Source organism: Cricetulus griseus, chromosome 8, assembly GCF_003668045.3.
Source record: "Cricetulus griseus strain 17A/GY chromosome 8, alternate assembly CriGri-PICRH-1.0, whole genome shotgun sequence".
Lineage (NCBI taxonomy): Eukaryota > Metazoa > Chordata > Mammalia > Rodentia > Cricetidae > Cricetulus > Cricetulus griseus.
The window spans coordinates 16,588,216-16,608,633 of NC_048601.1; the positions used below are offsets into that span (position 1 = coordinate 16,588,216).

A 20,418-nucleotide genomic window follows, 5' to 3' on the forward strand; every position below is an offset into this window, starting at 1 on the left:
ACCCCTGGTTTCTCTGTTAGTTCAGACATGGAATACTGACCCCAAATCTTGGAAATGCTCTTATTCTTGGCATTATTTAAATCAGTTTTCAACTACTACTCTTTCCCCATGGCTTCTTTATGCCCTGTGTGCTGAGACTATTCTTTTACATACACTTTTAAAGAGGAACTAAAAGCACATATGCAGTGGAGTGGAACAGGCTTACAAACTTTTAAACATTTATTCTCAATTGTTTTTTCAAAGAAAGTTCACTGACTGCTGGCGTAAATTTCTTTAATGAAATTATGAGCATGCCGGTTTAGCACGGGGCTCTGATGTCAGACTATCTGAGTTCAAATTCAGTTGTTGACTGTTACAAAGGGCATCTTACTGACCATCATGACTGCTTTCATTTCCTCAGATGAAAAACAGGGATAACATCACTTGCTACTTCATAGCTTTCTGAGAATCTATAAAGTTTATGGAGTACTTCCAGTGCCTAGAATTTTATGTTCCAAAACTCTTAGGTCTCTCTACTGTTTCTTTGTTGGTTTTTGTATGTTTCAGATTCTACAGATGATCTTTCTTTTGTAACAGATTCTAAAACGTTGATGCCTGGTGAACAAATAACCTAAAGATACTAACTTGGCCTGAACTCCATGTATAAGTGTTCTTTAGGAATCTTGTGTCGCAGCACTGTGCCCTGGAAGATACTGTCTTGCACATTGCACATTAAAATGGGAGGCATCTCTTGTGTTTTTCATCATAGTTTATGCTGGGATTTCTTAGGACTTCACAATAGAGGGACAGATGGTATACAAGTGCACACATCCTCAAAGAGTTAATTGGCTCAGAGAACTACATCCAGAAAAGAATTGCATTGCTTTGTCTGGTCACATGAGCAGAACAGATGCACTTTCCTGTGTCTACTACTAATTTATTTTCATAACTTTCCAAAGAAGTTGAATATGCTAAAAAATTCCATCTTGAAGCTATACTTGGGAGGCTAAAGCAGGATGATTGGTGTAGTTTCAGGTCAGCCTGCACTATCTAATGAATTCTAGGCCAGCCTAGGCCTCCTAATGAATTCTACTCCAGCCTGGGCTATAAGATCAGGTTCTGTCTCAACAAACCAAGATCAATGAAAATAAAGTATCTAATATTTACATCTTAATATATGTTGGATGTTTTTAATTTATTTGTCTTGTGTAAGTTTTTGTTTATGTTTGGGCAGTTGTGCCATGGCACACATGGAGGTCTTAAGATAACCTATGGGAGTCAGTTCTCCTTTTCCACTCTGGGATCAAACTCAGATCATCAGACCCGGCAGCTGAGTCACCTCCCCACTCCTCAAAGGCACTATCTCTGTACCTGAACCTGCTTTGTAAATCCTCTCAAATTCTTCCTTCCGCATCAGCTTCAACCCATGAAGGATGTCTTGAACCAGAAAACTGACAGCACTCCAGTTTTCTGGGAGCAAATAGGAAAAACTGAGAGAGCAATGAGGGTTTGGCTTGTATGAATGACAAGGTTGGGTTATCCATTGACTTATGTGTGGACTTGGAGCAATCTGGGCTTTTACAGTTATTAGTCTGGCCTTCAGTTACAACATATTGAAACTTAATGGTCTGTGTTAAGGTTCAGCCAACAGCCCCATGCTCAGCACTTTCTAAGTTGTCTAACTTCATTATGAGCCTACCCTCCAGTTCATTTATAATTTAACATTTACAGAATAAGCAGATCAATAGCACTATGAATAATTTAAACCCAGTAAAACATCCCATAACACTGGCAACAGGAATCTACCTCAATAGTCTTAAGTGTCAAATCGCCTGTTTTTGCTAAGCTGTTTGTTAACATGGTCCCCCGGAGAAGGGGAAAGGGACAAGGTCTCCTGAGCAAATTGGGAGCATGGGGGAAGGAGAGAGAGAGCTAGGAGAATGAGAAGGGGAGAAGAGGAGGGGAGAGGAGGACTTAAGGGCTCAGGAAGGTTGAGTAGGGGGAAGAATAGAGGAGAGCAAAATAAGAGATACCATCAGAGAGGGAGCCAGTATGGGTTTAAAGAGAAATCAGGCACTCAGGAAATGTCCAGATATCTACAAGAATGACACCAACTAACCATCTAAGCAACAGTGGAGAGTCTACCTTAAATGCCCTTCCCTGATAATGAGATTGACGACTAACTTATATGCCATCCTAGAGCCTTCATCCAGCAGCTGATGGAAGTAGAAGCGGATACCCACAGCTAAATGCTGAAATGAACTGGAATCCAGTTGCAGAGAACAAGGAGTGATGAGCAAGGTAGTCAAGACCAGGCTGGTGAAACCCACAGAAACAGCTGACCTGAACAAGGGAGAGCTCTTGGCCCCCAGACTGATCACTGGGAAAACAGCATGGGACTGATCCAGACCCAATGAATGTGGGTGTCAGTGAGGAGGCCTCGAAAATCTATGGGGCCTCTTGTAGTAGATCAGTACTTATCCCTAGCATAGGAATGGACTTTGGGAGCCCATTTTACATAGAAAGATACTCCCTCAGCCTAGACACATGGGGAGGGGCCTAGGCCCTATCCCAAAGGATATTACAAACTTTGAAGGCCCCATGGAAGGACTCCCTCTCCCTGGGGAGCAGAAATGGTATGAGATAGGTAGGATGTTAGTGTGGGGGGCAGGGGAGGAGGGGAGGGAGAGGGAACTGGGATTGACATGTAAAACAATCTTGTTTCTAATTTAAAATTTTAAAAATTGGAGAAAAAAAAAACATCGCTCAGAAAGCATTATCCTGCTTTGCTTCAATTTCAAAGTTAAGTAGTTGAAACAACAACAACAACAAACCCCCTAATTGTTATAATGTTTTAGAAATGATACATAATGCTTAATGCCTGATTTTTAAAAACCAGTCTGGAGCAAGATATGGGAGCACAGACCTCCAATGTTCAAATTCAGGAGGATGAAGCATCAACAGAGTTCTGAGTTCAAGGCCAACCTAGGCTACATGTTTCCAGGTCAGTCTGAGTGTCCTGGCTAGCTTGAACTGTCACCTTGACTAAACCTGAAGTTATTTGGGAAGAAAATTTTTCCTGAGGAATTGCTAGATCAGACTGTCCTAGCAATGGGGCTGGTTAATCGATGAAGGAGCTGCCCAGCTCACAGTGGACAGTACCATCCCTACGCAGGAGTTCCTGAACTGCATAAGACTAGTAAGCAAGCAGACAGCAAGATGCATTTGTTTCCCTCTGCCCTTGACTATAGCTGTGCTGCAACCAGTTGCACAAGTTCCTGCCTTAACTCCCATTCAATGATGAACAGTAGCCTGAAACTGTAGGCCAAATAAACCTTTTTATCCCCTAAGAACAGCAACAAACAGCAAACTAGAATACTGGGCTACAGTGTAAGACTGTTTCTCAACAATGATTTAAACAGAATTTGAGATACAGAGGCTAGTGGAACTCTATGAGCTACTTCACGGTCTATACAGTGAGTTCTAGGCCAGCTAAGGCTATATAGTGAGACTCTGTCTGAAAAACAGAATGAACAAACAAACAAAAAACCTATGTGCTTCAGTAACTTAGATAACAAAGCAATTGTGCCAAATATTTTGCTTTTCCTTTATTCTAATTAGCCTTGACAAAAAGATATGGATTAGAATTCTTTCATTTTTTAGTTCACTTATTCATTTATTCACTCACCAAATGGCTGTTTAGTGAAAATTAATTCTAAAGAGAATCTTTCTATAACATGAACACTGTAGAAAGCAGTAAAGATACCCAGAGACTATTCCCATGGTCCTGAGTCTGCGTTGAGTAAGAAAAATAATTTGAAATAACTACATGTATACAATTGTATTCCTTCAACACAGGGAAGCAGTTACTTGAGGTATTTGGAACTGATAATAAACAAGACAAGTACAGACAAATTTCTTTTCATGTGAAAACTTGTATTGATGGTAGACATTAAAAATGAGGAATATTGTAGACATATACAGCTCTGACTAAGAAAGCCACATGAGTCTAAAACAAACAAGCTAGCAAAAACTTCTAAAAGCCATTGCTGTGAAGAGGGAACAGCAGATGTTCACCCCAATTCAGGTTCTTCCTGCTGAAATTCTGCAACTTGATTCCCAAGCTGATGAGATTTATTTTCTATTTTGCCTTGAAACTCCTAAAACAAGGCTGTAGATGGCGCCCTCATTTGTCCATCGCTGTGTGATTTTGCTAAACATTTTGGTGTATTCTTTCCACCCTGGCTTAGACCACGCCAGATAGGAGATTTATTCTCATTCATCAGTTTTCCCTCCTTTTCAGCGTACAAGGATCTCGACAGACGTTTTTGCAGGAGACAGTCAGCTCAAAAACTGAAAGGTTTTCAAGTCAGTTGCTCCACAGCAGTCACCAGGGAAAGGACACCACCTCCGACTGTGTCTCTGGATCCTGAATTTAGAAGTTGAATCAGAGATTTATTTACACTGTAATCGCATGCCCGCTCCTCTCTATAAGGACACCATGTGAATTTCTGCCAATATTTTAAGTTACTTTATTCTAAATAAAACTGTATAAAATCCCCATATAATGAACAAAAGGCTCCCCGGGTGCTGCTGTTGACCCAACTAGGACAGTTCAGAGACCATCCTGGGGCCACCTGGCACTACATTCCTCTCACAGTGTGTTAAGTATGATTTTGTAATTAAGAGCACAGGGAGTAAATAAAATCCAAGTGTCTGACTGGTCAATGGATGGCTAATGATGTATTAAAAGTGAATGAAATGGAGAAGAGGAGCCACGGTGGTGAGGGGAAGAATGAAGGACAAACCATGGGTCAGCCAAGACACAAAAATAAACACACAAGAAAACGCACTCCATGTTGTACACTGATACCCAAACATCACATCACACTTGAAAAAATGTGACACAGCTAATGGCTTTCAATTAATTGTAGGGCAAAAGTTAAAACTAAATGAATTACATATATATTACCACTAAAACAAAGTAAAAATTAAATAAATAAAATATTTTCTCCTTGAAAATAGGATTTCTCACTCTTTCTTCAATTCCTCCTGCCTTCTGAAGGTAATTTAGAGACACTGAGTTGTAATAAGGGACCAAAGTTGAAAGTGTTGATAGTTCAGCCTGATGACTTCCATGAGAAGTAGGGTTGCTCTTCTGTCTGGCTCCAGATTCTGTGCTGGACATGGAATTCAGAATGCATGGAAACACAGAATGTTTTTCCTTTTCAGGTTTATAGACTGAACTGCACAATGGCATTGACTGTAGCAGACAATGGAGTTTAGGTGAAAACAGAGAAAATTATAAGTTATTGCTTTTGAAACGTTATCATTTTTATAACAGGTATAGATCATTTTTTTAAAAAAATGTCTCTCATTCTGTAGCCCAGGCTTGCCTTGAAACTGCGATCCTCTTATCTCCATCTCTCATGTGCTGAGATCACAGCAGGTAACACTAAGCCCAGGCTCATGGTGGCTTCTAACCAGAGAGAAGCAGGAAGAGTAACAAGTGAAGATAGAGTGTAATGACACATATGTACAGAAATAGCACGAAGCCCATTGTTTTGTATGATAACCTAAACATGAGAAAAAAAGAGGATTACCAACTGAAGAATAATAATTGTTATTAATTTTGAAATATATTGTAGTGATATATATTTATGATTTATTAAAGCCTGCCTGAGGATTCAGAAAGCAAAGTCAGTCACAAGCCAAAGAAGCCAGGCACACACCTTTAATCCCAGCAGCCAGATGTTAAGAGGTGGTGGTGCACACCTTTAATCCTAGGACTCAGGATTAAAAGGTAGACAGATGTCTGTGAGTCCAAGGCCACCCAGATCTACACAAGACTGAGTCAATCCTAAAGAGAAACTGCTCACACAAAGATGATCTCAGCACCTGGGATCACACAACTTTAATCCCAGCATTATGGAGGTATATGAGACAGGAGCAAAGGCCTCTCTATCAGGCATTCGTTCTCAGGCGACACTGAAGAGAGGCAGCAGTCTGAGGCTTGCTGAAGAGCTCGTGGATCCACCCTTGAGCTAGAGGTGAGAGTTAGTGGCCGTCTGCTTTGTTTTTCTGAACTTCAGCTTGAAGCTTGAACTCCAATATCAGTCTCCGGCTCTTTTATTTTTCATGTTACAGTATATTTTCTTTAATATTTATAGACACACAAATATATAAATACATTTATACATTGATTCAACATATATCCATTGAAAACGTATGATGAGTAAGAATGCTTAACTCTTAGGAGCAGTTTTAAATTTTTTGTTTGATATTTTCATGTATTTATATGATGGAATTTAGTTATTTTCATGCCCCGTACTCTTCTATCATCCCACCCTCCCTCACAGGAGCCCATCTTCTAACAACTATCTCATGCTTTCATGTCTTCTCATGTGTGACCCACCTGTAGTATTTGTGTGTGTGTGTGTGTGTGTGTGTGTGTGTGTGTGTGTGTGTGTGTGTGTGTGTGTTGTAGTTGTTGTTTTATTTTTAGGGGGCCCACCACCCCACTCCTAAATAAATCCATGGAGACTTATTCTTATTTATGAATGCCCAACCTTAGCTTGGCTTATATCTAGCCAGCTTCTCTAATTCAAATTATCCCATTTCTCTTTAATTATGTTTTGCCTCTGGGCTTTTTAACCTTTTTTAAATTTTATGTATCTTTCTTTCCTTCCTACTCCACAGCTGGCTGTGTGGCTGTGTGGCTGTGTGGCTGGGTGGCTGGGTGGCTGGGTTGCTGTGTGGCTGTGTGGCTGGGTGGCTGGTGGCTGGGTGGCTGGGGCTGTGGCTGGTGCTGGCTGTGGTGGCTGGATGGTGTGTGGCTGGTGGAGTGGCTGTGTGGCTGGGTGGCTGTGTGGCTGTGTGGCTACTGGGTGGCTGGGTGGCTGGGTGGCTGGGTGGCTGGGTGGCTGGGTGGCTGGGTGGCTGGGTGGCTGGCCCCTGACATTCTTCTCTCCTCCTTTTCTCACTCCTGCTCCTAGGTCTTCTTTTCTCTCAAGCCTAGATTTATCTTCCTATTTATTCTCTCTGCCTGGCAGCCCAGCTTATCCTTTCTCATGCATAGCTATTGGCTGTTCAGCTCAGCAGGCAAAGTAACACAGCTTCACAGAGTTAAACAAATGTAACAAACATAAAAGAATACAACACATCTTTGCATCAGTAAACAAATAAGCCACAGCACAAGAATGTAGCACATCTTAAACTATTATTGCATAACATTATTGCACGACATCCACCGAGCTTAAGATGGAAGGGAACACGACGGGGTTTATTGCCTTACATTCTCCTTTCTGTGTTTTCATATAAATAAGGATGTCCCTTTATCTAGACAGTGAAAGAGGACAGAGGATCTCCTCCTCCCTTTCTCTCACATGAAGATCTCATGGCCTGTGTCAGGGGTGATCTTCCTCTTTGTGCTTTTTTTTTTTGTTTTTCTCAGATGTCAACATGTCTTATCTTGGGGTAGAATGTCCTACATCTCATCACACTGCTTCACAAAGACCGCATTATGACTTGAATGGCTAATGGATATTGAGAATAGATAGACAGGACCCTTATATGACTTATCCATGAACAGCCAGTAAGACTTTGTGGCAGACCAGGAAAGAAGCAGATTCTCACTTAGTGACTCTCCACTGACTGCTCTATCATCTCCATCCTTGTTAGACCTGGAGAAGTACAAACTTATGATCATATAATGACTTCTCCTACCTTCACCTGTACACCTGGCAGACCTACTGTGACTTCCAAGTAACTGAGGGTTTTTTTACTAAGGACTGGTGGATCCAGTAGCTTGAGGTACCTACACAAGCAAGCTTGATGCTGGTAGTGCTACTAGCTTCTTAAGTCAGAGCTAAGTTTGTTGTCTTGTGATCTGCAAGAATGATGAGTGTCTGAGATCCAGTCTCAAAGCATAAAACAAAGCAAAAACCCAACTTGGCAGTCGGTAGTAGGTGAATCCACTCTTAAAGCAGTTATGTTTGGAATTTGCAATACAGTATCTTTTCTCTGACCTTCGTGTAATAAAGCCAAGGCCCTGAACAGTTTCCTCAAGGGCAAACATTCAAAGTCATCGTCTTTGCTCTCCCTCACTGTCTCTGAAAGTTGAAAGTACATGTGCCACTGCCTCATGTCAAAAAGATGAGAAGTTTCTTAGTTTAAGGAGTGCCAATGGACAAGCCCTGATGAAGACTCACTTTGGCTATTGCTTCACACCACAACTTTACATTAGCACACGCCAGCCTCAGAAAGCCTTCCAATTGTTGTTATGTGGACTCTGACTTCAGCTCTTATTGGACTTTCTTTTCCATTGCAATAGTAATCCTTAAATTAAATCTCTCCTCATTACTTTGATGTCCTCCTTGTTGACCTCTAGCAGTAATAAAATTATGGAAATCAAACAATTTTGTACTAATTTGGTCACTTTGTGTTAACCTGTGAATTGAAAGAGAGAAAGAGAAAAAATTCCAGACATTTAGCCTTCTGTTTCTGTCTTAGATTGTCCTAAACTATCATTTGCATTCTAAGAGCCCACAAGAACAAAGCCAGTGCAGCAGAAAGCAATTCCATGTCTAAAAGACAGAGGAGACTTTGTTCCAATCTCTTGTTCTGGTTTTAAAGTTCTTATTGTCTGAGTATCCATGTCTTTTTCTCCTTGTTTGAAAATTGTAGAACTAAAACACGCTTATAGAACCCTTAGAGATCTGAGATTAAATGAAAAAGCCTATGTGCTATGCTGTACTAAGGCACCATAATTACCAATAAATATTTGCTCCCATATATTTTTACTTCATGATAAGCCTCAGCGAGATTCACCTGCTTTCTGTTGCTGGGATAATATGCTTTTGATACTTGCCTGTGGTTTCCTCCATCAGGCAATGAGTTTCTTTGTGGATCACCTTTCCGCAAGCATCCAGTTCCTCCAGCTGTGAAGTAGTTAATGTGTGTTTACAGAATGCACACATGCACAGATGTGTGCATGCAAGCAGAATACGAACAGACCAATGGTGAGCTCAAGGTACCAAAACTGCTTAACTGTTTACACAGGACACATCTACTAATCATGCCAACCCACATCAATTAATCATGCCAACTTGGTTCAGAGTGTAACTGAAGTCGTAGCATTGATTTCAAACAACAGCCATGCACTACGACGTTTCAGATTTCTTCAGAATTTACAGCCTCAAAAAAAGGATCTAGAGGGAAAAAAAATGGGAAATTACTCCAACGTGATTTTCATTTCCTGCTTTGGGCACTGGCTAGACTACTTATACTGAGTTCCATAAACCTCAGCAAAGAGCTGTTTCAGGGTTCTGTTTAGAGAGCCTCAAAACGACAGTTATCTTACTTGGAAAGAACATTCAAGTGCTCTGCCTACCCAAGGCCCTACAAAACAATGGAATATCAAGAGACTCTGGATGAAGATGGGTATACTCAATTAGACTTCAGGACTCGAGGCATCCTAAAAAGACCTGTGGAGTCAGAGAAAGGTATTCATTTTCATTTTCTCTCTGCTTATAGAACCTTCATCCTTATCAACAATAGTAGAGACCTGGGCAGACTCTTGATTTGTAGGACTTTCTAGTGAAATATATATATGTATATGTACATACATGTATATAGATATATATATTGGAAGAGTCATCACAGATTCCTTGGATGTTCACAAAACCTCTTTTTGGAAACTACCCAATGACTTCCACAGATTGTTTTTGATTTGTGGCGATAACCAGGACTGCTCCACTCTGGAGTCACAGATGCTTCATCAGTGGGAAGTGGGGTTGGTAACATGAGTGATAGGCGAAGATGAAGGAATTTTAATGAGTTACTTGCTGCTTGTGAGGGGGCCAAGAAACTCAAAATAGTGTAAATGAACCTGTACAATCTTACTATATATAGTGCCAAAGGGACAGGGTATGAAATCGTAGAGGATTCCATGGAAAATAAAAATGAATACATCTTTGGTGAAACCCAAAGAGTAGCCAGGAGTCACAGAGTTTTAAATCCCAAATCTGATATACTTTTGTGGGAAGAGACTAATTTGAAATTTTCAAAACTTGTTGCTGGTATACCAGGGATGGAAAACATATGCTAGAATAAAATGTCTAATTGGCAGGACATAGGAGATTCTTAAAATGGAAACAGTGCAAGATATACAGAATGTTAAAGGATCTCTCTCCTCACAGGGTAGGTGCTTTACTCTCTTTCTGGATCTCCTATTGGTCATCTCTGTGACTTGGGCTTCTGGTGTTGGTGTGGTAAGCTTAATACAAAATCAGTTCAGCGCTATCATTAAGGAAAAGATGACTCATGGGTTCTGACATTACAATTTGCTTTCTTCTGCTTTTTTGGCATTCACATTATGCAATTATTTTCTTCTTATAACCACTTACACAACCCCTTCCTTGTGCAATTAGCTTGTAAGATGGTAGAAAACTGAGTGAGGGAAGGGGCAAGGCTTTTGCTTGTGCTGTGTAAAGTACAAAGTGCTCCCAGTTGCTGGAAAGGGTGTTTCTATGCATTTTTAGATCACTTACTTCCAACAACAGTATTTTACGGTGTTACTGATCCAGTATCAAAAATGGAAACTTAAAAAATAAATAAATAAAAAGAAGGGGGTGGAGAAAGTAGTTTGTCCAAATGATGCACCAAATAAATAAAAAAGGAAACCTACCCTTAATAACTAGTTCTGTTTCTCCTACAGAAAACTGCTCACCCTATGAACAAGTAGGATTTCAGGGAATGAATAACACCCAGACCTATAGACTAGCATGTGAACCTGCAATTGAGGGGTATGCAGATGGCAAGGCATAGCCAGGAGTCACAGGGTTTTAAGTCCCAAATATGATATACTTTTGTGGGAAGAGACTCATTTGAATTTTTAAAAACTAGTTGTTGGTATATCAGTGATGGAAAGCATATGCTAGAAGAAAATGTCCCATTAGCAGGAGACAGATCTTAAAATGGAAATAGCACAAAATACGCAGGATGGGAAAGGGTGATAACACAGCTGAAGCAATTGAAGAAGAGCCATGCTGAAGCTGGGGACAATGGAGACTCGTACTACAAGACTAGACTCTCAGGACACTGACTCTAGTGGCTGATGACCCCTTTAGAACTGTCCCCACTTCAGTATGCTGGGCAACTAAAGGCTTCCACAGACTTTTCTTATTTTCTTTCTCATCTCTCTGGCTTTCAGGAAGCCGGTCTTCATCTCTCCCTTGGCGTCCCATTGCGGTGGCCTTGGGAATCCTGTGTTTGGTCGCACTAGTGGTTGCTGTAGTCCTGGGAGTCCTAGGTGAGTATGGATGAGGGAGATTAATGACAGTCACAGAGAATTAATCTGTGCATCAATCCCATTGAGTTCATGATATTAATTTCCATTTCACTTATAGGAGAATGGAGAGATTGGAAGATTGACTATTCCATTGCTATAAATTAGTTAGCGGTGGGATCATGAGTAGAAATGTAGACAATCTGCTTAATAAAACATATATTCTTAGCTATATTGCTCTACTATTCTACATGAATATCTTACTTTTTTAAAAGAGGAATTTGTAAGGTAAGTTAGTGGAGGGGAACTTACAGAGCTGGAGAAGGAAACAAAATATGCTGTTATCTTTCCTAGGGCATAGCTATATTAAAGGAGTTGTGTGTAATTTTATGAACCTTTGGACACATGGAAATTATCTCACAGATGATCTTTACTAAGAAAAAATCTTGACTCTTCCAAGTATTGCCTGAGGCACTTAAAACATACTAAGCAGATATTTTGTGATTGACGAATAGATCTCTTTAGGTTTCTATATCTCATGAATCCTGTGTCAATACAATTATATGATCTTTTCAAAGAGTCTTCATTGCTCATAATTAGTCAAATGCTTATTAATGTGTGTACAAACACACTCCATTTATTACAAGCTGGGCAATCCTCAAAGAGCTGCCCTTTTTAAATAATAGGAGAAAGCAGAAAGGATATTATTGTCCTTGAATTATTATTATTTCAAATTTTTATGATTTCAGCTAAGTCTGTGTCATTTTCTTCTTGCTTCCTTCTTCACAAAAGTTATTCCTTTCCACACATCTGATCAATCATCCATGTATCAACCATCAGACTCTGTCTTTTTCATCAGCAACGTAGCATTGATTTACCATTAATCATAGATATTCCCTATTAGCTTTCATAAAATATGGGGGCTGGAATTTCAATTCTCAAACAGAAGAATGACTTTCTTTTTTCTGTCACTATTATTGTTCCTGAAATATGAAGCATTTTGGAGATTCAATTCAGGGAGAAATCCAGAAGAAAAGGAAAACTTCCCATCGAGAAATAAAGAGAACCACAAACCCACAAAATCATCTTTAGATGAGAAGGTGGCTCCCTCCAAGGCATCCCAGACTACAGGCAAGGGCAGAACCTTATAAAGGAGCCATGGGATCCTGGATTTCAGAGGTCCATTTCCTGGTGCTGAGGCATGGGGTGGGGAAGATGTTTACGTCTAATAACAGTGTATTCTAGGCAAACATGCCTAGCAGTATTTCCTTAGCATAACATATCCTGTCAGACAAATGACAAAGTGATATCACAAGTCTACAGCTCTTGCCAACAGCATCAGTTACTGTGCTTTTCTCTGACTGTGTGTGGAGACCTACCGGATATGATATAATTGTAAGCAAAAGAAGAGGCAGTGTTCAGTTCCTGTAGGGAACTGATATTTTTACAGTGATATTGTTAGAATAAGATAGATGTAAGGGAAAAGGAATGTCAGGGGAAAAGTGGGGAAGTTGACCCTGCAGACAAGAGAGTAAACATGAGCAAGAATATGCAGAAGAAATGAACCTGATGCAGACACCACTGTAAACTCTGGTTAATCGCATTCAATCGTAGCATTTAATTGATTTTGTGACAATTTTTCTACACTCTGTGTTTCTGATTGGACTGTAATTGACTGACAATATTTTCCCTTCACTATTCCATCTCTGAACTTAACCTACCCACTGCTTTTAGCTAATGAAACATAAGAGTCTTGGAAATATAAATAGTTACATTTATGCCTTTCCATAAGATGAATCAAGTGAACTGGAGTTAATGTGTGTAGCAATTGATTTTGAGAGTGTTTGCTTTAGGGAGGGCAGTAGAGAAAGCCAGTCTGTAATTAAATTTGAAGTAATGGAAGCCTAGTTGTCTATTTAAATACAGTAATTACTCACCTGATTTTAAATTGCAATTTTATATGTGTATGAGTGTTTTGCTTTCAGGTTTGTCTGTATACCACTTGAATGCCTGGTAACCTCAGAGGCCAGAAGAGTGTGTCAGATCCCCTGGAACTGGAGTTGTATAAGTTGTGCTAGGAATCAAACTCAGGTCCTCTGGAAGAGCTGCCAGTATTCATAAAAACAGAACCAACTCTACAACCCCTAATTTTAATTTTTAATGAACAAATGGATTTTAATATGTTCTGTAAAAATTGTCTAATTTGAGTTAAAAATTAAATATGTGTTAATGAAATATACACTAATGGAAATTTATTATTAGGTATTCATGAAAATCACTAAAAGAATCAGTTGGAACACAGTGGACTTCATGATATTATTTTTTCTTTCCAGGACTTTATTCTGGGCCTTGCCCTCCTAATTGGATCATACATGAGAAGAGCTGTTATCTGTTTAAGACGTCACAAAATTCCTGGGCTGGAAGTAAGAGATACTGCTCCCAGCTAGGTGCTCATCTACTGAAGATAGACAATTCAGAAGAATTTGTAAGCCCAAACTTCTGTTATAATTACCTGTGATCTGTGTTAAGCAGAACAAAAGAGATTCTTGGACTAACAAAGTTATTATCAATGTTCTATGTAACTACAAAATTATGCAGTAGGCATGTAAAGTATGTAATACATTATTATATTTTAATTAATTAATTTGAAAAGGTATCAAATTTTACTTTAAAATAACAATTTCAGGACTTGCAAGCTAGCAGTTGCCACCAAACTTGATCTGAGTTTGATCCTCAGAACCTATACAACGGAAGGGGAGAAACAACTTCCACAAATTGCCCTCTGACCTTCATGTGAGCACTGTGGCATGCCACACAGCACAAATGCACAAAACAAATAAGTAAATGTAAAAATATTAAAACAAATAATTTGAAACAAACTTTATGATTGAATGTAGTGGTAAGGGCTCTTAATTTTTATACATTTGCACTTCCGTTTTCAAAGTTGAGAAAATGCCCACTTGTCATTTTAGCTATCAAAAAGAAATCAACAATGACTATATATTTATGAATTGTTTGTTCTTTGCAAAATACTAAGAAGGCAGAGGTAGTTTTTGTCTTTGGGGTTTTTTTGTTGCTGTTGTTTTATTGTGGTTTTTTTGTTTTATTTTTAATTTTGAGACATAGTTTCTATTTTAGCCCAGACAGACTTGGAATTCACTGTGTAGCCAACACTAACCTCAAATTCCTTCTAAGTGGCAAAGAGTTTTAAAAACTGACCCTCCTATATATAGTTGAAAAGAGAAACAATAATTGTTAATAGTTGAATATCATATATTAATAATAAATAACCTGAGAGTTGAGAGGTGTCTCTGTTAACAAGAAATTGTGTAGAAACGGGAGGACATACCATGCCTACTGTAGAAACAGGAAAATATACCATGCCTGCTGTAGAAACAGGAGGATATACCATGCCTGTTGCAGAAACAGGAGGACTTACCATGTCTGTTGACAGAAGAGTTGGATTCAAATAATCTGTGAGAAGGAGCAACAGAAAGCTTCCCACAAAACATTCAAATATGTACACTCTATCTTCACTCCTCCACTTTTTTCAGTCTGTAATGCTCTACCAAATAGTTGCAGTTCTTCTTAAAGTCAGTGAAAGAAGGAATATAGCCAAGAAGGAGAATAATATTAGAAATCCACCTGGCTTCTGACATCAACCTGAAACTGGCAAAGAATCATCTCATTTTTGTGTCCAATTCAAGTCTTCATTGAAACCTGGATTATTTATTCATAAAGCATGCTTTGCATTTTGGGGGATGCAAATCTGTGGTGGAATGCCTACCTGGCACCTGCCAGGGTCTGAGCCTCACGCCCAGCACTGTGTTTCTTGGCAAAGCTAGTATGAATTTATATTTGCAACACATGCAAAAACTAGTTGCCTATTTTCCATGAAATTGCCAGGGAGCTAGACTTCATTGGATTTTGTGTGGCTTGTTGAATGGGGCAGAATATTGATCTAATAAGCCTCTTTTTCTCCTTTGGTTTGTATGAGCACTTGCATGTGTGATGTATGTGTAGGTGTATGTGCATATGTGTGTTGGTGTGTGTGCCTATGTGTGTTGGTGTGTGTGTGTGTGTGTGTGTGTGTGTGTGTGTGTGTGTGTGTACTGAACCTGGAGAGCTAGGTTCACAACCAGCTAGCCTCAGGAGTTAAAGGCATGGATATACCTGGTTTTTAACATGGATATTGGAAATTCAAACCTAGATCCTTGTGTATTTTCAGCAAACACTTACCTGCTGAACCATCTCCTTAGCTCACATTCTTTACTGACATTATGAATCTATTCTTGATGGGTAAATAGACAGTGGCTCTAAAATGAGGGAGTGCATCTCTCCAGACATTTAAATGATCGTCATAGATTGACAGACCTCTCTAGATTGTCATCTTACATTGTTACATCCTTCTTTAAAGGGATTCATTTGTCTCTGAATGCCTGCAGCATTGTCTTTGGTTTCCCACTGATGTGTTGTATTTTTGTTTTACTGCAGGAGTTCATTGAAAGCCAAACGTCTTCTCACCATATTAATGCATTTTGGATAGGTCTTTCCCGGAAACAGACTGAAGGGCCCTGGCTCTGGGAGGATGGCTCCCCATTCATTCCCAACTCGTAAGTTCCTGTAGAGGCACGTGGAAGTCTGCAGTTAATAACCTGCTTCCCTGTCACACGTGAGGAAAAGGACAAGTCATGGTGGAGGGAGAGAGGGAGAAAGGGCGCTAGGGATGAAAAGAAGGGGGTAGAAGAAGGTTGTAGAGGATGCTCACCTGACGCTGCTGACTCAGGAGTTCCCTCAGCTTTGGGTCCACGTGAGGAGAGGCCCTACTGTTCACTGCAGCCTTGTGACTGAGAACATGCATGGGCTTCGAGGTCAGACCTCACTCTGAGGTAGTGACTCACCTACTCATCAGACATGTGACATTAGACGAATGTCTTTCTAGTGAGATATCCACTCCGCCCGCAGCTGTTGCACTGACCACGCCCATTTAGGTGTGGTCACAGGTGCAGATGTGACGGGGAAGGCTAGGTCTGGGATCCTGGACCCCAGCTTGCTCTCTGTTCTGGTCTGGTCTTGGAGAGCAGCCTGGGTGTGGATCCTCGGAGCAGAAAATTGCGGGTTATTGGTTTCTTATGTAAGTGAGTTCTCCTCGCATGAAATTAACCTATATTTAACCAAGCCCAGTGTTTCTTCATCTGTGCTTCTACCTCTCTGAACTTCATGAATGCCATTTTCTTCATCCAAAACTGAGGATAGAAAAAGTAGCTCTCCCTTAGAATGGTGACATAAAGGGCATGGAAACAAAATCATTAGCGTAAGTGTTTTGCACACAGTCAATGTGAAATGACAGATCTTACGATGTAATTTTAAATGTATCTTTCTTAAATTTGTGTTATTACCAATTTCTTCATTGTGCACTGCATTGTGTCTTTGCAATTTCTTTTCATCTGCTCCTTAATATTTGTAAATATGAAATTATGTCCCCCTTCCAATGTATACGCAGGCATTTCCCATTCTTTTTCTCATTAATATTAATATATATTTGATTCTATTATTATTTTTAAAGATATTTTAATTTTATTGATGTTCCCTTTTCTCTTTTATCACTTCTTTGGTTAATACCAATTCTCATATTTATTATTGCCTTCCATCTAATTTCTTTGTACCTAATTGAATTCTCTAACTTCTTTTTTTCCAAGAAATTATTTTTTTATTAGTTCAAATTAGAAACAAGCCTGCTTCACATGTCAATCGCTTCTCCCTCTCCCTCCCCTCCTCCTCCACTCCTCACCAACCCTCTATCTCATCCCCCCTCTGCTCCCCAGGGAGGGCAAGGCCCTCCATGGGGGTTCTCCAAAGTCTGTCATATCATCCTGGGCAGGGCCTAGGCCCTCCCCCATGTGTCCAGGCTGAGAGAGCATCCCTCCATGTGGGATGGGCACCAAAGCCCTTTCTTACTCCAGGGATAAATACCAATCCACTACCAGAGGCTGCATAGAGTACTAAGGCCTACTCACTGACATCTACGTTCAGGGGTCTGGATCAGTCCCATGCTGGACTCCCTGACATCAGTCTGGGGTCCATGTGCTCCCCATTGTTCAGGTCAGCTGATTCTGTGGGTTTCACCAGCCTGGTCTTGATCTCTTTGCTCATCAGTCCTCCCTCTCTGCAACTGGGTTCCAAAGTTCAGTTCAATGTTTAGCTGGGGGTGTCTGCCTCTGCTTCCATCAGCCACTGGATGAAAGCTCTAGCATATAAGGTAGTCATCAGTCTCATTATAGGGGAGGGACATTTAGGGTAGCTTCTCCACTATTGCTTAGATTGTCAGTTTGTGTCATCCTTGTAGATCTCTGGAAATCTCCCTAGTGCCAGATCTCTCCTCGAACCTATAATGGCTCCCTCTGATATGGTATCTCTCATCCTGTTCTCCTCTATTATTCCCCCTACAACCTTCCTGCTCCCCCATTTCCTCCTCTCCCCTCCTCTTCTCCCCCTCCCTTTCTCCCATCTCCCCCTCCTCTATTCCCATGCTCCCAATTAGCTCAGGAGATCCTGTCCCCTTCCCCTTCTCTGGGGCATGCATTCTTCTCTTAGAGTCCACCTTGTTTCCTAACTTCTTTGGTGAAGAGGATTGTAGGCTGGTAATCCTTTGTTCTATATCTAAAATTTATATATGAGTGAGTACATGCCATGTTTGTCTTTTTGTGACTGGGTTACCTCACTCAGGATGGTTTCTTCAAGTTCCATCCATTTGCCTTCGAATTTCAAGATTCCATTGCTTTTTTTCCACTGAGTAGTGCTCCACTGTGTAAATGTACACATTTTCTCCATCCATTCTTCAGTTGAGGGACATCTAGGTTCCTTCCAGGTTCTGGCTGTTACAAACAACGCTGCTATGAACATCGTTGAACATATGTCCTTGTTGTATGAATGTGCATTCTTTGGGTATATGCTAAATGCTTAACTCATTATCTCCAGTCTTTCTTTTGCTTTGTGGTCATTCAGTTCAAAATGCTTTCTGATTTCCATTGTTAGTTATTCTTTAACCCATGCATTGCTTAGAAATAAATTTTCCAGTTTACAACATACCTGTGCTCCTAACGTTCCTACTTGTCATTGAGACTTCAGGCTTAGCTCCTCTGTGATCAGAGAACATACCTCATGCAAATGCAATTCCCACTTCCTTTGCAGGTTTGTGTCAGAAACACCCACATGGGTCTGCCTAAGTTTCTTTAAGAATTTCACTTGACATTTAAAGCCATATTAATAGGCATATATATGTCGACTCGGAATTATTGCATCTTCCTATTAAACATCACCTCCCTTCTCTTTATTGTTCCTTCTTTCCTTCCTCCTTTCTTCCCTCTCCTTCCCTCTTCCTCTCTCTTTCCCTTCCTTCTCTTTCTTTCTTTCTTTCTTTCTTTCTTTCTTTCTTTCTTTCTCTCTCAGTTCCTTATTATATTAATTTTTATTTTGTTCTTTGTGTTTATTTCTCATTTTTTCCTGTTTGCCTATTGTTTTTGTCACTTGTAGTTCATTTTAAATTTTGTTGTCTGTAATTTAGTTTAGTTCTTTTACAAATCAATTCCTGTCACCAATTTACAACTCCTGTTTTGCTTACAGTATTCTCAATGCTAGTTATTAACTCTAGGATGGTTATGGTTATTTTTTAAGGTCTGTACCCATTAACTCTGTGTGCATTTCATTTTTCTCCTGTGTTTCACTCATGTTGGCTTGTTTTTGTAAATACATGATTGTGTTAGACAAGTGCTTAGTAGCATTGCCTGATGAACTGTTTTAAGGTTTTTTTTTTATTATTAATCTGAAGTTCACACTGTAGCATTTAATTTGCTTCCAATAGGTATTGGTGAGAATGAAAAGCCCCTCCCCCTTCACCCAGTGTCACATCAGCCGTGCGCTAATCCAAGCCAAAGGAATTTATTAACAATCCACAGAACAGACTTCTTCCTCTTCTGTAGCATTTCTTCATCTTGATTTGTTTTCCAACTGTAAGCTTGAAATTAGATGATTCTCTGTAAATTCACAAAATGGGCTTAACATTTTAAAATGTTACTGCTCCTTGGATTTCAGTGTGGCAGTAACTGAATCTGTGCCCCCAAACCACCAGAATGTAAGGGAAATTTTCAGAAAATACTGATTAAAATTCTCCCCAAGGCCTGGGTCAAGGTGGTTGATCTCAGCCTCCATCATTTTTAGAGCAGATTTTCTTAGTCTAACAACCCCAGTCTCAAGAAGAGGCAGCCATTCAAGGTAAAGTGTACAGGTGTTGACTTTTGCACTATGGCCCAACAATGTTCCTTGAGTGTGACTAATTGGCATGGCTATTTTATGCAACTATTAATAGTAGCGTTTCTTAGGGGAAAGTTATTTTCTTACCTTAATTATAAAGACAAGTCAATTACCATTTGAGGATTAATACAATCTAAACTAAAATTTAGGTGCCTCAAAACTTTTTTTTTCTCCAATGTCCTTAAAGTTTCTGGCTCCATTGAAGGTCTCTCTGGGACTCTGATTATTTTAATTGCCTCATTGTATTTTAACAGGTTTCAAATCAGAGATACAGCTTCCCAGGAAAGCTTACTGCACAATTGTGTATGGATTCATGGGTCAGAGGTCTACAACCAAGTCTGTAATATTTCCTCATTTAGTATCTGTGAGAAGCAGCTGCAAATGTAAGAATGGAGACGAAGAAGAATGCGAGACTGTAAGAATGCCTTCCTCAACACACATACCACCAACTACCACCATGAACAACAACAACAAAAACAGAACAGAAAAGATGACTATTGAAAATCAGAATAAATCCTGAAATGCTAGGAGACCTTGTTAAATTTGAACTTCAGCTGAGAACTTGGATGAAGAAGGTGAGGCTTCTGTACTTGTCAGCTTCAATAAGAGGGCCATGTTATCTTCCAGTTAATAAGCCACTAGACATGGAGTGAGGCAGCCAAGAAGTACCCAGAATGAGTGAGCATGACATTTCCAGACCCAAATGGTACAATCACAACAAAGCCCCTATATTGTCAGGGAATATTGTGGTGGTGGTGATGGGGGCTGAAGACTATAAGAGCCAGACGACCAAGATGCCTACTGCCAGTGTCTTCTACACAGGACAGGGAAACTGTACCCAT

At 40.0% G+C, this 20,418-nt stretch overlaps 1 protein-coding gene across 2 annotated transcripts; it reads left to right on the forward strand.

The window, feature by feature from the left end:
• Positions 1-9,388: 9,388 nt before the first annotated feature.
• On the forward strand, positions 9,389-20,418 carry LOC100772766 (C-type lectin domain containing 7A). Of its 2 annotated transcripts, XM_027429828.2 has the most exons (6): positions 9,389-9,482; positions 11,192-11,290; positions 12,263-12,397; positions 13,600-13,751; positions 15,761-15,879; positions 19,831-20,418. In XM_027429828.2, exons 1-6 carry the CDS (start codon positions 9,389-9,391, stop codon positions 19,961-19,963), a joined length of 732 nt encoding a protein of 243 aa, XP_027285629.1. In that variant the 3' UTR covers positions 19,964-20,418. The 2 variants fall into 2 exon arrangements, with proteins under 2 accessions (XP_027285629.1, XP_027285628.1); XM_027429827.2 differs by lacking the exon at positions 12,263-12,397.

Bases quoted from the DNA above. Each gene is read 5' to 3' on its own strand.
- LOC100772766 (XM_027429828.2), top strand. From the start codon at position 9,389: ATGGAATATCAAGAGACTCTGGATGAAGATGGGTATACTCAATTAGAC. The intron at 9,483-11,191 runs GTATTCATTTTC...TCTGGCTTTCAG, and splicing joins ACCTGTGGAGTCAGAGAAAG to GAAGCCGGTCTTCATCTCTC. The intron at 11,291-12,262 runs GTGAGTATGGAT...TGAAATATGAAG, and splicing joins TGTAGTCCTGGGAGTCCTAG to CATTTTGGAGATTCAATTCA.